This window comes from Xenopus tropicalis, chromosome 7 (genome assembly GCF_000004195.4).
Source record: "Xenopus tropicalis strain Nigerian chromosome 7, UCB_Xtro_10.0, whole genome shotgun sequence".
In the NCBI taxonomy this organism is placed as follows: Eukaryota; Metazoa; Chordata; class Amphibia; order Anura; family Pipidae; genus Xenopus; species Xenopus tropicalis.
In genome coordinates, this window is record NC_030683.2 from 68,564,654 (window position 1) to 68,583,555 (window position 18,902).

Consider the following 18,902-nt stretch of genomic DNA (forward strand, 5'->3'; position numbering starts at 1 on the left):
GACATGTCCCACATGTCCCCTAAGTACATTTCTCTGTATCATCTGTACTCCTCCCCTTCATCAGCAAGACTTTTATGGGAAAACATGCCTCCCCTTTGCACTTTTTAAAAAATCCAGCAGGAGCTCTTATGAAATGTGGTTGATCTTGCATAAAATATGCTCCAGTAAGCTGACAATATATCCACTGTTTATTAAATTGTGTTGCTAATGAACCATTTCTTCCCAGCAGGACCTGGAGCCATTCATAATAGAAGCAGCTCAGCTTCTGCAGCAATAGCTGCCACCTGTCTTTGGTGTTCTATCCTGTATTCCCTCACAACGTTTTGAACATGGAAGTGGGGGTGCTCAGTGATGCCTGGGAGTTGTTGCTGGATTCTCCCTCTACACTTCAATGACAGAAATGACTTTACAAATAATGGGGGGGATGCCTCAGCCCTACACTCTAATACTCCCCTGGGTCTTAGGTAGTTTGCTGGATATCAATACATATTTGGTTTCTATTCACACATTTTCGACTATGTTCTTTGCTCCATGTTCCTCAACATTTGACGATAGGCCCGGGGGAGCAACTGGGTTGGTTTCTTGTGTTGGTGTCTTCGTAAATCCCTGTGTGATGCACTGCAGGTTATGGATGAGAAATGGTAAGATGGGAAGCTACCTATCACTACAAAAAGGACAGTGGTCACAACTGCTTCAAAGGAATGGATGTTCATCATACTCCCATCTATGGCTCCAAAGATTCATTCAAATTAATTGTGAAAGCCAAAAATGGGCAACATGAGTGGAGGCATCATGGGAGCTTGGAAGCTGCACAAGAACTACTAAACATCCTCCGGCTACAGAGAGATATGAGCTAAACAAACATGAATGGTTCTAAACTCAGCCTGTAGGATTAATTTGATCTGTCCTGAGCTCTCACCAACATCAGATGTCTTTATAAATACAATAGTAAGCATGTGGTGCCCTGTTGAGGACCTTGTGATCTCTCTTAGAAAAATGCTTTCACATCTAGCTTTGGGAACCCCTTTGTTAACCCACTGACCCTCTTATCAACCATCCCAGTACCTTCTATGTCCTCTTAGAGTTTATGTCCCACCTAATTAAGTAGCCTTTGGAACAGTGATTTTAAGTCCCTTTCCACCACACAGATCTGAAGGGTTTCTAAATATATGTGACATATTTGCATAAGGTCCATTGTGCAATATGAAAATAAATAAGTAAAAAAAAATATGCTATTAAAACAACTGTTAACTGGTAGGTGGGTAAATCAGAAAACAGTTTGTCCACGTTGTAAAGCAGAATGTTGGTGTAAAAACATTAAGCAATATTTTGTTTCTCTGACAGAAGGCCAAAACTTTGGAGAAAAGATATTTTACATTTTGTTACTTGTGTACTGCATAAACAGAACATATTTTTTGGATCCCCCTTCCCCAAAAAATAAAAACATGGGGATGGAGCATTCTCATCTATGCAAAAGAATCTAGTTAAAAATTCCAAAAAATATATGAGATATTTAGTGTCCAGCTGTGGTTGAGAACAAAATGACCCTTCAGTTTTCCATTTGCATGTAAATGTTCAGATTTGAGCCCCTGTGACCCTAAAAATAATTCTAAATTATTTTCTATTTTGTTTGTCACGTTTTCTTCAGTCTTGCAGTACACAATCACAGCAAGCAGGCAGGCACCATTTTGTGGACACTGTTATTATGGCAAGCTTTGTATCACCCCAAAATCTTGTGTATGCACCAGAATGGGGGACCTGATACACATGCCCCTGTACTGGCTACACAATTAGATGGTGAGGAGGGGGGAAGTGAAAGCAATTATATGCCCCACATCTATGCCTCTGCATAGAGGTGGGGCAGGGAATATATGATTGACAGCTGGGATTTTAAATGCCTTTACAATACGTATGAATGTGTTTATAAAAAAGGTATTTGGGTTTCATGTTTAATTTGAAAATGGCTTTTGTTATACAGTTTTTTATGTCTGGGTGACAGGTCCCCTTGAAGAATAAAAGTATAACAATGTGATCATTTACTCCCAAACTACTGTAATTGGAAGCAAAACAATCCAAATGATTTTCACTAGAAAAAGTATGGCGATCCAAATTAAAGAAAGGCCCCTTCTCCAGGTCCTGAGTTTTCTGGATAACAAGTCCTATAACTGTATATTAAAAAGGGAGGAATCCATAATGTGTCTTTAAATAATACACATTGAGAACAGGCAGCAAGGCCATTTAAAAAACGTAATTCTGTATGAGGAATGATATTATTATAGAGTTACCAAACTTGCGGTTGACCGTAAATGTGATTAGCCATGTGTAGCTCATAACATTGCTGTTAATAGTATGCAGAGACTTACCCACCTACCTTTTGCTAAACTATATACATCTCTCATTTTCATCTCTTCACATTCAGATACAAAAACGACACAGACAGATGTCTGCAGTGAGTGAAACCTCCAGAGCATAACGCTAAATGCATATAATAGTTGCTATGCATATTTCTAACTAAGTGGTCAATTGACAATTGTGATGTAAAGACTACCATAAGAACACCAGTGATGGTAATTCAGGTAACAGCAACAGGAGCCAGATGCAGAGTGGCAGCCTACAATGCAATGCTCTGCCAATATATAGGTAAAGAGATTGTGGTCAAAGTGTCAGGCCCTTTCAAGATGATTAGTGTTTTAATGCCTTATTTGCAAATATATCAATGGCAGTATTGGAATTCTCTGCAAATCTCTCTTAACGATTGTCAAAGGTGCAATGCCCTGAGTTTAAACTTAAAGAACAGGTTTATTCTTGTTTTGTTTTTTTTAATTACCATAGCTCAGTTTGGATATTCACTTGGTTCTGAAACCCTAGAAGGCCAGGTGTGGTGATTTCAATGTTAGATGATAAGGACACAAGCAGATTGCTGCATGTTACACAACTTTGTAAAATTTTCTAGGCCAGGACAGTGAGATGGTTGTAATCCTGTGACGTGTCAATAAAGTCTGATATTTGTAACTGCTGATCTCATTTATCCTTTTTGTTTTTAAATGCATTTGTTAATGTTCTTTGGAAGAAGTTAAAGAATTTATTGAAACAATTTTTGCACAATTAGTAGTCTCACCTCTGTATCACATATCAAAAGTAAAGGAGAAGGGAAAGCTATGGGTGCAGTTTCTTCCCAACAGATTAGCCACAATAAGGCAAGCTAGAACGCTATATTTATTCTGTAGAATGCTTTACCATACCTGATTAAGAAGTTCTCTGTGTTTGTTTAAGAAAGCAGCTGCCACATTAGCTTGGTCTGACTTCATGTTTGCATCTCTGTGCTCAGATTACTGCAGAGAGGGGGAGGCCAGAGAGGAAGAGAGGAGCAAGCTGAGCATGCTCATACCCAAGCCCTGGAGGTTTTTGCTCAGAGAAGGCGATACCTGATATCTGATACCAAAGAACATGTGTACAGAATAGAAGAAGTAAATGCTGTGTTTCTTTTGACACAGAGCAGCATTACTGTGTTACTATGTTTAGTGTTACACAACAATACTGTATTTATGGCTGTATTTACATAGACCTTTCTAATAAAGCATTACCCTTTTCTTTTCCTTTAACACTAAAAGCAAAGAGTACTGTGAGCAATATAAATAAGCCCCCCTAGACTAGCAAGTATGGGTGAATCTAATACTTAAAATTGCTCCCAAAGAACCTGTGAAGATGAACCAGCTCGCTAGTTGTGCCATACAATATTTATGATCTCGATGTCCTTGTCATAATCTATGTTATTGACATCATCAGATGTCTCTGTGTAAAGCAAACATAGTACTTCGGGGGGGGGGGGGGCAATATTGCAATGTATGGATAATTTTACTTTCTCAAAATGCTTTTGATAACATAAATTATTTAGAAAAGACTTTAAAAGGCAACTTGTTCTTTGTTGGCAATGAAAAGAAACACAGTTGTGTATGTATTTAAATGATATGCCCAAGCACACTGCTTACTTTCTGTCCACATGGGAAAAATCTGTGCATACAAGGTTCAATTTAGCAGTTCTCCAAATCTCTAAAGAGTGGAACCTTGCAATGCATTCCATAAACAATTTCATGATGCAAAACATGGCCAGCATAAAAATAAACTTGTCGATGTATAAGAGTACTTAGGGCAATGGAAAGCAATGATCAATTTTCCAGTTGCAGCTGCTACATCCCTAGCCAATCACAGTAGTAGATGAACCTCTCCTGTTTTATTCTATGATTTATTTTTCCAGTTTAATGAAGATAAAGAAAAGACTTGTTCTGCAAGGTATGTGTGTCAGTTACTTCAATGTCCTGCTCTGAACCCTGCGGATCAAAATAAGTTATACTTATCTTCCAGTGGTTTTTAATATATTTTGGGTTGTGCCCATTTTAAAATCTTTGATACATTCAAGAACTGAAAGCAAGTGCAGGTCTGCAGAAGATTTCGGATATTCACCAGAAAGAATTCTGCTCATAGCCTCCTACCGCACAGATAACGCTAGGAGATGAAAATTCATAAAGTTTAGATGAGAAGATTAAATTAAGGAATTCTCTGGGAAGCACTTAACAAGATCATTGCATGTTAATAAAACAGCTGATTTCTGAAGCAGATTTTTATTGAGCTTATTAAATTAAACAAGAAAGAAATCTATTTATTTCTGATCATGAAGTAGAATCGAAAAGTAGCTCAAGGGATCTGGTTTGAAGCTTTCTTCTGACTTTAGCTTCTTCTCTTTCATACCTTTCTGTTGTGGATTACACTAGGATGGTTACATGTTAAATATACTATTTTTATATTCAATCCCATATCGGGGGAATAATCCTGCAGGTATTTATGATTCAGCAAACCAGGGCCAAGAGAGAAGGAGAAAGGCAAACTATCATGAAGAAACTTGGCTTGGGGTGTTTTTATGTTAAAACAGTGAGTAATGCCCTTGCTAAGCAATATGGTTTAAAAATATGTATTATTACCATTAATTTTAGTTCCACACACTTTTATTATATTTTACATATTAGATTTAACACGTTTTCATCCATGGTAATTCAGCACCACTTCCAAACCTTATTAATCTTTTATACCCAAAATTCTTTCCTGCACAGCCACTGCCCCCAGCAGAAATACTCTGCATAAGTAGTTAGGGGCACACTCTTGCTCCCCTTATTGCTCTTGCACATCTGACTGGGTGAATAGTAAATGAGCCATTTACATCTGTAAAAGAATTGTAAAGTCCACCCATAATCTGCAAGGATCCAGACAGAATACCTTAAAAGGGGCAAATATCCAGTGAACATGTATTTATTTATAGATGCCCCCATTCGCCAAGTCATATTTCACATAGTTCAAAATCCACTGCCCTTTCTTCTCTGTGCAGTGGGAGCCAATAAAAAAGGAGTATTGGAGGTGGGCAGGGCTTGGTGGGCTTTACAACCCCTTAACCCACTTTCATTTGAATGAGTAAGGGAAAGACCAAACCTACATTACGCATTGGCTACCAGCTCTTTTTCTTCATAAAACATTCTATTTTAGTTAAGCAACTAATGCATATTATATACAGGGCTTGTATTTCTCCATTTGTTGGGCCTTGATAACTGAAATAAAATTAAAGACAATTTTGAAATTTCTGCTGTACCATACCATAACAAAAATACTTTCCCTTCTATTAAAAAAAAGTTGTCACAAAATGTTCATATTTATCTTGTTCGCTACCATTGTTTCCTAAGTGGAAGACATTTCATTCTCTACTATTTATCACTTGTTAAATATGTTACTTGCCAGACAATGGAAATTGTCTAAATGTATCATTCTTTTCTAGTACAGGTATGGGACCCAATATCCAGAATGCTCTTCTGGATAAGTGATCTTTCTGTAATCTGGATCTCCAAACTTAAAGGCCCTCTTTTATTATCACATTAAAAAAATGTAATTATTTAATTAAAAAATGTCTATGGGATGGCCTTCCTATAATTTGGTGCTTTCTAGATAACAGGCTTACGGATAACACATCCGATACTTAATACTTTATTGGACTAAAAACTTATCTATAGGTTTGTGATAAATTTTCTACAATGCGAAATACATTTTCAACATCTCACCTTTCTGAGGACGAGGAGGTTCCCTTGAGAGCTTAAATTTTGACTAATAAACATTTTTTGCTTTTTCCATGATTTCCCATGAGCATTTATTTTTGGCTATTTGAGATTATTTTCATTGTAGCACCTAGGCCATCATATATGACTGATATAGAATGCACTTTAACTTTAATGTATTGTAATTAAATATATATATCAATATATAGCCTTGTTTATAGTGATTACCAAAATTGCTTGCCGGGCATGGATTCGCACTGAAATGCCACGTTTCAGGAAATTTCTTTGCAAAACCACAGCAAAATTTCACTGTGCTAAACTAGCAAGAAAAAAAGCCCATTTGACTTCAATACATTTTACACATATGCATAAGAGGGGAAAGAAGTGATAGAAGGCATGTGGGCTTCTTTAGGAACCATATCTAGCTTCACATGTTCAGAGCCTTACTTATTACCTGCCTTGCATCTAAAACACTCTTCTCGGCAGCCTGTGCTGGATTTTAAGCAGCAGAGTGCAAACCCCACAGGTGCAAGTGCTCCAAGGGGCACTCCATGTGTTTCAGGGCACCAGCACTTTGGATTGATAAATGAGGTTCAGTCTCAAGACATTTGTTGACCATTTTAAAGCAGGAACCTGTAAACTCGGATACTTAGAGGGAAGCTAAACTCTAAAGTAAGAGTGCGTCTCTGAGCACTTTCGCTATTTACATTCATTTCTTTATTTTGAAGTTTCAGAGATATCAGCTGACTGTTTTATTCTACTAGGCTGGCTTCATCTCAGGAGCATTTGAAGGCCAAGAGTGTCAGTAACCTTAAGGGGCCCATTTCCTAATGTTCATATTTTTTTCACCATATATTATGCGTCAAAACCACAAAAAAACACTAATACAAACCTGTCGAGGTCATGAAGACGTCAATGAGGGTTATCCTAGGCAACTGTAACAATCTTTATGTAATTTGTGGTTTTACTGGTTTTCTTTTTTTATTTTCAAGTCCATGAAGATTCATAGGAAATTGTAAAAACTACAAAAAACATGTTTTTTTAATGTTTTTTTTGTTCCACAATTTTATTCGTTTGTGCTTTTTAAATTTAGATCATTTAATACATGACAAGGCATTTGTGGTTTTAGAGGAAATGCTCTTTCTCTATGCATTTGACTTGAAGCCGAGCCAACAGTCTAGTATTAGAAGTCTAAAAACCTGAATATCTAAGAAGCCTCTAAATATAGAAAATAATTGTAAATTGGGAAAGTGCTCAGTTTATATCTTTACATTTTTTTGCATTTAGATCTCCTTTAAAAAAAGCTAACTTAGTATAAGCCATATAATCAAACTGACACTTAGGGGCATATTTATTATGCTGTGTAATTTGCTAAAAAAAAACGTCGAAAGAAGCTGTGTAAAATAATGGGAGGATATCGCAGTCTGAACGCCGGTATTTTACGTAAGTTCTGGCGGAAGAAAAAATACGTAAAAAATTACACCGATTTTACGCCATTTTTACACAGCTAAGCCTGGCGATGTGTGGTGAATTTTCTCGCTGGTTTTTACACAGCATAATAAATATGCCCCTTAGGAATCCAGCTTAGAAGTTCTTATTGCAAATCCCAAAAAGCCATATAGGAGAACCAGTGCTTACAATAAAGCGGACCATTCAGTTTGATCTTGTAAAAACCACAAGTTGTAAATCAGAACATTCATAAGAGTGAATGGGGGAAATGGTTTATTCTAGAAATGCGAATCCTGGTATGCTGATTGCTATAATAAATAGTTTGACTGGAAGACTCTTCCAAAACTGGAACAAGTAACTAGACAATTTAAATTTATATTTCCTCTGCATTTCATATTGCTGTCTTCAGCTGTGTGTAATAATCTGATATCCCATTTAGAAGCTCTAAGTACAAAAGGCTTTCTATAGCCAACATTTGTTCCCACAAAAAGTACACCCACTAGTTCCATCATTCTCAGATGATATTACAAAAATGTCCATTATGAAACAAAAGCTCAATGAGTGGGGCTTGTGCTGAACATCCTTTTTGCCTAGTGTTTCAATTAGGAAATATTTGTTTTTTGTACAATTTAGAATTAAACTAGACTTCCTGGTCCCAATAAGAAAGGCTAAACAAATCAGCAATCCACTGAGAAGCCCTCTTTATAATTAAACCCCTCCTGTTCCCAGCTACAGAATGATACTTTTTATAGATAATAAACAACTTATTATACAGAGGCTATGCCAAAAAATTTTCAAGAACTATTGCTTTTTGTCTAACAGCAGGTGTTTCTTTTACATAATTTGAACACATTTTGGCCATGGAAACAAGTGATTCCCAACTCCAGTCCTCAAAGACCATTATGCCATTATCAGGCTAAGCAATAAGACCAGCATTAAGCCGACATGTTGACAACATAGCACATTATCGATGCACCTACACTCAAGCAATAATATGTATGTATGTTTTATTTTATTTATATTTTGTTAATAGTGTATGAAGCTCTTTACAATATTACAAATATAGGGAAAATATAATACATTAACAAACAACAAGAGAAGAGCAGCCAACAGATGATGACATAATGTAATAAGGAAACCCTGCCCCAAAGAGCGTACAATCTAGATATAAAGACTAGTTAGTCCTTGATTACTGGAGTTGGGAGCCGCTGACAAAGGCTTACTAGAGAATATTGGGATGGTTGTCACACAGTTATTTTTTTATTTTAAACCACTCTGAGTGGGTCAGTTAATAAATACAGGGCAGGGAACATAGCTGAGTATGAAGAAAATTTGTGAGAAGAGGAATACTCCCATATGAGCACTTTGTTATATTCTCACCAATATCAATAAAAGCCATTAATGTGCAAGTGTTTCATAACAGAGTCACAATTGAGGAGATAAATAGGGCCACTCTAAATTATGTAGAGTCAACAGGAAACACAGGAAACAATCTACAAGTTACCAATTAAAGGGGTCAATGTTATATCGGTTGTGTAAGATTCTCTGGCTAGTGCCTGCAAAGTATCATTATTCTGCTGCTTTAAAAATATAGGAGACTATTCATTACTAGAACTAAAATAAAAAGTTCAATGGGAATTAAAAAATGTGTCCACTATATAGTTAACAGGCAATTGTAAACAACATCGCTGGAGAATGGAAGTGTAAATTGTTATTTTGCATCTTAATTTGCTGTATCATTCACTTACACCTCTATTAGAAGCACTGCAACACCTATTCCCATATTTTAAATGACAGCAGTAGCCACTCACACTATTTTACTAGTTCATATTCTTTTACAGTCTTAAATAAACTGTTTGTAAAAGGCAAGGTCATGTGATGCTGAATTCTTGCTTTGGATACATATTATAACCTTCTCATTAAAGTAAAGACAACTGCAACATTTCTGCCTTGAACATTACAGTTAGATTTAGGTATGAAATATGGGAGTACCAACAAAGAATACCAATGCAATGGCTGAAAGTAAAGAATTGTACTCCAGATTCCTTCTGTATATGTCTACCTAAAATGTTCCTATGTGTAGATTATAACACATGGCAGGTGGAATAATGTGTGAAAAAAAAGATCTAAATAGCACCGTGCCATTAGTATATGCAGAATTGCTACAATATTATATCTTATCTATCAAAGTAAAACATTTTAGAGTTCACTTACAAACATAATATGCATACAAAGTCGAAGTGGCATTGGTAAAGACATAGGCTGAAATATAAAGAGATGCTTGCTCTGCATTCCTTGCTGCTTTTAGGAAAGGAACCATATATGTAGGCACACGACTATGTATCAACTATGTGCAACAAGTATCTTTCTAATTTTTATTATGGTGGGCATCCTTATGCTATATCTGAAACCACTCACCAGTCACATTGGCACAATGTCTTACTGAATAATATTCTATTTGACTGTGTTTTGTATAGGAGGACATTAGCCTTTCATGTAAGGTTTAAATTGGACTTAAAGAAATGGTGCAAAATGTTCAGCAAAAAAACATAATTCTGAACAAGAGTCATATTAAGACATACCAGAATTATTCCCCTATACATAAACATATTTCTTCCCTCGCAAATGCCTCTGGCAGCAAATTGGGGTAACAGATTTCTGAAACAACAGGTAGGAAATAGCATGCACTTGAAATTTCAGTGAGATATGCACACACTATTATACATTTTTAAAAAAAATGTCTTACCTATTAGTAATGATTAATTTCAAGAGTCATAATATGTATCATTTTACATACATACACACAAAATATACAGGGCACCAGTTAATAAATAGCATTGACTATACAATTCTTTTTATCATACACTCTACCAAAAAGGTCCCAAGATTAAAGTTGCTTGTGTCAGTATCTACAGTACCTTTCCCTTGGTACTGACAGCTTCAGATTAAGCCTAGTAATGTAATATCAACATGTAGTGGTAACATCAACATATGTGAAATTTTTCTAGTTTTTAAGTATGTTTTGCCTTGACTAATTTAGACATACCATGGGAAACATAGAATTATTACAAATAATTGTGTAGAGAAGTGGGTTTAAGATCAAAAGTACATAAATTAGAATTAATGGCTGTAACAGTTTTTGGTAAACCATACCTAAAAGGATACCGATTATAGCAACAATACAGCAAGGTAGTCTCCTGTTGCCTTTTGAAAAAAAGAAGCTGACCAGCTGAAAATATATCCAGAAATTTGTTTTTATTTGTGCTTCCTACTCTGCCTATTCCCTTGGATTGATTTCAGACGAAGGGACCCCACTAAGGATGTGTAACATTAATATGTTGACAATGTTGTTGTGCAACATGAATGGTGTTAAGTGCAGTCTCCGCTATTCTGCATGTCTAGAACAGAGCTGTCTGCCTTGGGGTCTGTAGCACTTAAAGGGGACCTGACACTCAAAGAAATAATTCCACATTCTTTTCTATTGTGCTAGTCAGGCAAAATAAACTTTACTTACACTATATAAATGATATAAATCTTATTTCCCTCAGTCTTGGAATTCACAATCATAGCAAATATTTTGTTATTATTGTTATTAAGACAAGATTTGCATTAACCCAAAATCTTGTTTATGTGCAAGAATGGGGTACTTGATGCCGATACACATGAATTTGGTTTTATGTTTAATTTGAAAAGAACTTTTATTATAGAGCTTTTTAAGTCTGGTTGGCAGGTGCCTTTAATATGACCTGCAGCCCTGGAGTACTTAAATATTTTCCAACCATCTGCATATTGCATTCTAGACCACTAAATCAAATCAGTCCCATACTCTTTACTGTTGTTACAAGTCTGGCAAACAAAGATACCGAACAGGACAAATTATAGCAGATCCACACTGCTATCATGCTCAACCAACACCCATGTGACCAATTTTTTATCAGGGGTGTGCAAAAATGATTTGTCAATATTGTGATCTAGCAGTACAGTACTGCCTTGCTGGCTAAGAGAGGAAAATATATAAACATTTTATATATATATATATATATATATATATATATATATATATATATATATATATAATATATATATATAAAGAAAGAAGGCAAGCAAAAGTGCAGATGCAACAGATGTGACATTTTGGTTCCATTGGGGACCACAACATCACGTCGGTTGTACATACACTTTTAATACACAGTGAAAAGTGAATTCTCGGTGTTGCTGGTCTCCTTTCTTCATATATCTATATATATCTCTACCTAAACCTGCCCATGTTTGCATCTTGGTGAATGCAGGTACTCTCCAGTGTATAGGACCTTAGTAAATGTTGCTTGTGTGTGGTTAAACCAATAATGGTGACTTAAAAAGGGATGTAGTGGCATATAAGAAACCTCTCCTATATCAGTCCTTATCAATTCGCCAATATGTCATATTTCGGCTATATACATTGCTCTGTGTCTTAGAGGGTCAATAGAACTGATGTAGAACATAATGTGATGCATAGCGCACACACACTGTTTGGTGACTAGCAAATACCACTAACAATCACTTTTGGTCTGCTGGCTCTTCCTCTAACTCATATGCAAAAAAAATTAAATAAAACATTAATGTTGATATTTTGTGCATAATCAAACAGGTGCACTCATTTTGGATACTGGTGTTTTACTTATAGCCATTTGATCCAAAGCTACTTGGCTTGTTCTATTATGCATTAACTACTTGTATGTAATGTTCCTGTTAACTGTAAAACAAGCAATATTTTATTTTAAGAATCTGTTGGTCAAACCTAGTATTCATATTTCAGTCAAGTTGCAGACTACATATCTTAGACAATTTTTAAATTTATTCCAAAGGGGATTATTCCCTGCATTTATTTGTGATATACATACCAATTCATTAACCTGTGCGTTCCAATACCTGCTTCGTGTGCTTATTTGCAGAAGTTTAAGGCCATATTGTTATTATTTCCCATCAAATGCAATGCGTTCAACCTCTTCAACCTACACAGCCAAGCCCTACTATAGTTTGTGCCGAGTAGAACTGGATTCATTCTTTAGTAGAATTTGTTTTACTATACATTTATTCACATCAATATGCCTGGCTGTTAAAATGGGATTAATTACATGAAGGACAGCTAAGAGGAGAAAATTATTTTCTGTATTTAACTCAATATATGATGCACATGTCATACCAGATCAGAATTATGTACACATTTCTCACTGAAATTGTTTATGTTGTACCACTTCCAACTTATATACTTTATGAAGAAAATCATCCATCTTAGACACATTATTTCAAGTACAGCATTCTACATTACAGCACACATTCCACGCTGACAACCAACACAATCCAGCAAAAGAAATGCAATCCTTTTCCTATGAAAGAAACCTGCTGGTTGTAGCTCCATTAACCCTTATCTTGCTGAAGAGAAAGATATCCTGATGTACATCTCTCTCATAAACAGGGAAAGGTTAAGTATTGCTCTGCTGGATCTTTCAGCAAATGTGTAAGGTTGAGCTATCCTCTGCAGGCATCTTGATCATGAAAAAGGTTGAGCAATACTATGTCGGCTACCCCCACCCATCAGTGAAAGGGATATAAAGCTTGGGTGATTAGATGAAGCAGTAAACTCCATGGTTTTTGATGGGGGTGAGTCATGGTCTGTTCAGGATGCTCTTTGATGTAAAGGACAAAGTCACATGTTTTTCATGGTTGCCAGTTTTTGGCATGTCAACTGGTGCAGCACAGTTCTCAGCTCTGCCTCTGGCCTTTTCCTGCATCAGTCCCTTCAGACAGAAGGTGCAGTTGGTGTTTTCTGATTTAATTCTCCCACTTTAAACAATTTTTTTTAAATCTTTTTTTCTCCATATATTTTGCAACATCAGATTTTTTAAATTCTTCATATTATTTATTGACTTTAGACTTGTTGTTGTTTCTTTGTTGTCCTCCCCTGAGGATCATTCGTGACTCTTTACATGTGTCAAAACTGAGCAGGGGGAAGCAGAAGAGAGAAAGGAAGCAGGAGAAGAAGAATAAGCAGGGGAGCACAGAAGGAGCACTGAGTTGAACCACTATTCCCATCATGAACTGCTCCAGGTCCTAAGAAAAGAAAAAGACAAAAAGTTTTAGAAAATTAAGCAAGTGAAACTGAACACATGAAAAGAAATATTGAACATGGACGAAGACAATGGAACATGAACATAAATATGAAAATTAAAGGTTCCAAGGCAGGGTTGATATTTTTAATTTAAAGATGTTAATATTGCATCCCACTATTACCAGTTTTACACTACTAACCAATCTCAAACTATTAAAGTGCAGTTAGAAATGACCAGAAGGGAAGGTTAGGTCAGGGGAATTTAAACACATTTGAGAAAAAAAGAGCAGGGTTGCCCACATATGAAGTTTTGCTGCAATTAACAAGAGTTGGATAGCTGGCCCACTGCTCTAACAGCAGTCATGATTTAGTTCCAGCCACATTTATCTTGCCCAAATCAATCTGCATCTGACTGAAAACTGGCAAAAACAAAAAGCAAATAAACACAGTTTAAACTAAAGTACTCAGCTTTTTTAATGTATCTCAATTCAATGCCCAGAAATGCCATATACATCTTGTTGAAATACATCATAAATATACTGATTTTACTTCAACTTAAAAGAAACTGTAGTTATAATTTGTTCCAATATATTTGGACATGAGACATGAACTCTTTTTATAGCAGACTTTCTTGGCATAATAAATAAGCAGGAGTTTGTTATACATAATATTACATTGAATTATACTGTGAGCATTTCTGTTTTATTTTAATCCCAACATGAGTTCCATTTACTGGGTTCATATATAACAAATGTGTATGGAAGCTTACTTTAAAGTGCAGACAATGCATGCTAAATTCATATTTGGAGTGATTGTAATCTAATGTGTACTGGTATGGTTAAACGTAAATTTAGAAATTTCTATTAGTTCCACTTAAGTATATCATAATAAAATCTATAGTAAACAAAGCCAAGCTTGTGACAGCATGGGAGTAGGAGTACAATTTCCTCTTCTTTCATCTCTGCACATGGCAATGCCACAGCTATGAAATAAATAATATTACCCATATTCTGGCTGCTGCTTCTTTGGGACTTCCCAGTAACCGTAAATTCAAGCCAACTTTAAAAAACATTGTTTAATTCTGGAACCATGTATATGTGTGTGCTTTTCCTAATGAGCAGTGCCTTTCTTATCCTAGCAGCAGGGCTTGCTCATTTTCACTCTTTTGTTTCAAGCTGCTTAGCTGCTTGGCATTCACTGTGTGTTGGGATGTAGTAATGTGGCCACTTGCACCAAGAATTAATCAAAATGACCTTTACCTGCACCATATTATGAAGAGATTCCAAGTACAATTGTTATTATCTATCCTTAGTTTAAAATGATTTTGGTACCTCTGAAATGTAAATCAACCAATCTGTTATTCTATACACTATAAATTATTCCATAGATTATTATTTCTTTTTTTGATTCTAACTTCAAGACTCACTTTTGTCTTTTATTTACAGCCTGCGTGTTTTGTTTATTTATGCTTATTAATTTCCATTAAAGCTTAACCTGGCATACACCTTGGCACCATCTCAGGTATGTGCATATAAGGTATCTTTATTTATCTTGACAAAATGGTGTCACCTCTGAAATGTGGCAACACTAACACCATTAGCATCCACTTCACTTTGTGCTAGTTTACAAGACACACACTTCTAAAAATGGGGTCCTGGGAACGTTATTCAATTTTTCATCTAGATCCTTTCATCCAACCACCCCAATGCACAGATTTTAAAATGGTGGAAAATCAATATCATTTGGTTAAAGTAGTTCTGGGCTCCTGCCTGTTTTTAAAATTGGTTCCAGCTTTTACTGTTTGCAAATCAAAATTTTTTTTGAAATACAAGAACGTTATTTTATGTAACTTGAAGAATTAAGCACAGTTGAATATCCACCCTCTAAGTAATGTCATGTCACGTCCCTGAGCTGTTATGCCCTTAGCTTTTTCATAGGGATTATAAAATAACTGCAATGCTATCAAAGATGATAAAGAAGTTTGTAGCCTATAATATTACTGCAATGGCAAGACAACAACTGTAGGTTTTACTGAAATAAGTTAGGAAAAGCAGCAGGAAAATAAACCAGTAACCCATTTGCTTAAAGTACAGGTGTATATAGATTGCTGACCTACAGTAAAATAATAAACTTTCCCCAAAATAAGTATCCTTATTCAGATACTAATAGTGAATATTTATCCACAACAGATATAATATAACTACACAGTAAAGGGTGAAAAAATATTTAGCACCAAAGATGCCAAGCCACAAAAGGTAATGAACTGGCAGACTTCAGTTAGAAGCAAACAACCAAACTACTATTAATGTTCTCTAATGAAGAGCATCTCTTGGTCTTATATATTATTCCCTTGTTAGCCAGGACTGCCTCAAATTTAACTTGGATTGTCCTTTTCCATACAGGTTGATGAACTATAACCAATTTACAGGGTGTTTAGCTATGACCTATCTATACACTCACATACATAAACCATATTTACAAACATCAATACTAACTGTAGATATTAGTATCACAATAGCTTTGGATATTCTGCTTGTTCAAGAACTCATCCAGGCATATTGCAGCTGTAAGGAAAAAACTGTTTCCAAGTTTATATCTTTCTGAACTTCACCTGAAGATTGATCTTGTCAAGAATAGATCATCATATTAATCAACTTAGAGAGGGCTGCTACTATTTAAAGAATATTTCTATAAGGCAGGAATCTGCAGCCCCACTCAGATGTAAAAATGTTGTTGAGCCAAGCATGAAAAAAATTCTTTGGGGATGCCAAATAAGGGCTCAGATTGGCTATTTGGAAGCCCCATGTGGACTGCTGGCTTGCAGAAGGCTCTGCTTGGAGCAAAACTGTGTCTCTACTTTCAAAACTTGCCTTCAAGCCAGAAACTTTGAGGCCACTGGGAACAACATTAAAAGAGTTCTGAGCAATATGTTGCCTGAGCCACTGGTATGCGATCACTGCTATAAGGGATTATACAATCCCTTTATTACTATTGCTGTTGTTATGTCAAATCATTTATAATAACCACAAAATAAATTCATCATTTATTAAATTATACCCTTTTGTCTATCAATGCATAAATACAGTATATCCCCTGCATAATTGACATCTGCCTAGGTCAAAAGTCACATCAGGGGGTGAAGGGGACCTTTTTTTTACACTTAACCTGATTATCTACTTCCCTCACCTCTTTAAAACAACAAACAAACAAAAAAACCCTAGATTTTTCATGATTGAAATGATAGGCAAACATTATGTTCAGTACAAATCTTATTTGTTAAACTCATGCTGAACACTACTCCTTTAAAACAAAATACTGAGAATAGATGCTGCATAAAACCCTTGCAGATTTTTTTCGAGATTAGGAATTGAAAATTTTCTGTTTCACAGAATTTGATGTCAGTTTCTTAATACAAACATATATTCCGGTTCATCTCAGATCTAGTGAAATTACTCCTAAGAAAGACAATAAAACTGAAATTATGATATGAAATACAATAACATTACTCCTAACCATTCTACATTTTTTCAAAAGAGCAATTTATAGAGAGCAGCTGCTATTCAAGATATATGTTAAACACTTTTGGTCTTTGCAAATGACCTTATTTATTTTACCATTATGCTTTAATAAGTTCATATGTAAGGGGGATTGAGTATGTATAAAAATATAGTCATATATACAAATTAGATACTGAATCATAATGTTCAGCTTCACAAGTCTGGAAGTTTCCATAACAAACCAGAGGTTAAATTACAATGCAATTCCACTGAATGAAATTCTGTGTGATGCTCGATTCAAAGTATGTTGCAATCCTTTATTTTAAAAAATGTGCTTAATATACACACTTCTAGTCAGTATATTTTCTGAGACAAAACTTAAGCAAATATGGGACAAAGTAATTACATACCAATTTATCATTACAAAACAATCCAAAGAAATCAATACAACATCCTTTGATGATAAATACAGAGCAATCCCAATGGCAATGGATTAGTCTCATTCTGTCTGGTTAAATATATCCCAATGTTTATTTAAATCAGACTAAAGTTAAGTGTCAGAATACTTTTTTTTTTTGTGAAACCCTTTTAAAAACAATTTGTTTTGCCACTCTTCTCTTTAATACTTTTATTAACAAGAGATACACATCAAGATTATTACACTGGATCCTGTAAACTAGCCTCACTAAAACCTAATATAAAAATATAAATTAATAATCAAGTAACTCTGCTTAACCAAGTTAACCAAGTGAACTGCCATCTTGTTTATATGTTTTAAAGAGATACTGATACCAAAAATGAAATGTTTTTTACATCTATCATAACAATGTCTTTGCATGCTATTTATAATTTTGCCATAAAATTTATTGTCTGATGCTTTTACATTTCCTATCTGATCCCCCATGTTCCACATATTTGTGCAGCAGTAGTCCTTTACCATTAGTAGCCATAACTGACAGGCTGAGAAGGGACAGTTAGGTTGGCAAAACAGTCAGGTTTAGGAACTTCTAGTAACAATTACTTATAAAAATGATCAAAATGACCTATAGGGAACTTTTTATGTACATTCGTATTTTAAAAAGTTGTTTTATTTAATGTCAGTATCTCTTTAAACATTGAAGCACTTAACAGATATTATAAACTAGCATATGGGTATAGGATCTATTATCTGGAATGGTTTGTACCTGGGGTTTTCTGAGATAAGGGATTTTTTTGTAAATTGGGTTACCATAGCTTAAAGGATAAATAACTTTTTATTTTAAAGTACCCTAAAATTACAATGTATGGCCCCAAGAATAACATACCTTTCTCCCTGTATACAGATTTATTTTTTTTCTCTGTTACAAGGACATGAACTGCAGTTCTTTTACTTACTTCCTTGTCTAGTATGAGGCTCCGCCCTTTTTGCTTTCTGAGCACGCCTCTTGCAGACTATGAAGACCTAAAAAAGGTGCCTACTGCATACCTCCCAACTGTCCCAATTTTCTTGGGACAGTCCCTCTTTTAACAGCTCAGCCCACAGTCCCGGATTCTTACTGAAAAGTTCCTCATTTCCCTTTCATCAAGGCTAAAAAAGTTACAAATTTAATTAAAAAGTAGCTATTGGCAGAGAGCCCAGAAATTTTAACAAGCTTCACCTGCACTTAGATACATTGTATTTCGGACTTAATGAAATAAATGGGCTTTTGGCAGAGAGCCCAGAAATCTTAACAAGCTTCACCTGCACTGAGATACAATTGTAATAAGATAAACAAGTTTCTTGGGGGAACTGAG

At 35.4% G+C, this 18,902-nt stretch overlaps 2 protein-coding genes across 6 annotated transcripts in view; one reads left to right on the forward strand and one right to left on the reverse strand.

Annotated features, from left to right (window-relative positions):
• The window catches only part of opcml (opioid binding protein/cell adhesion molecule-like), a 575,316-nt gene extending 572,304 nt beyond the window's left edge, over positions 1–3,012 (forward strand). Inside the window, exon 8 of one of the 2 annotated variants that reach the window (XM_012966745.3) lies at positions 230–3,012. In XM_012966745.3, coding sequence (XP_012822199.1) covers positions 230–327 — 98 coding nt within the window. In that variant the 3' untranslated portion in view covers positions 328–3,012. 2 annotated transcript variants of the gene reach the window in all.
• Positions 3,013–7,520: 4,508 nt separating this feature from the next.
• The window catches only part of ntm (neurotrimin), a 708,001-nt gene continuing 696,619 nt past the window's right edge, over positions 7,521–18,902 (reverse strand). For all 4 annotated transcript variants that reach the window (XM_004916004.4, XM_031906604.1, XM_004916007.4 and 1 more), the window contains one exon: positions 7,521–13,634. In XM_004916004.4, coding sequence (XP_004916061.1) covers positions 13,516–13,634 — 119 coding nt within the window. In that variant the 3' untranslated portion in view covers positions 7,521–13,515. The remainder of the gene's footprint in view (positions 13,635–18,902) is intronic.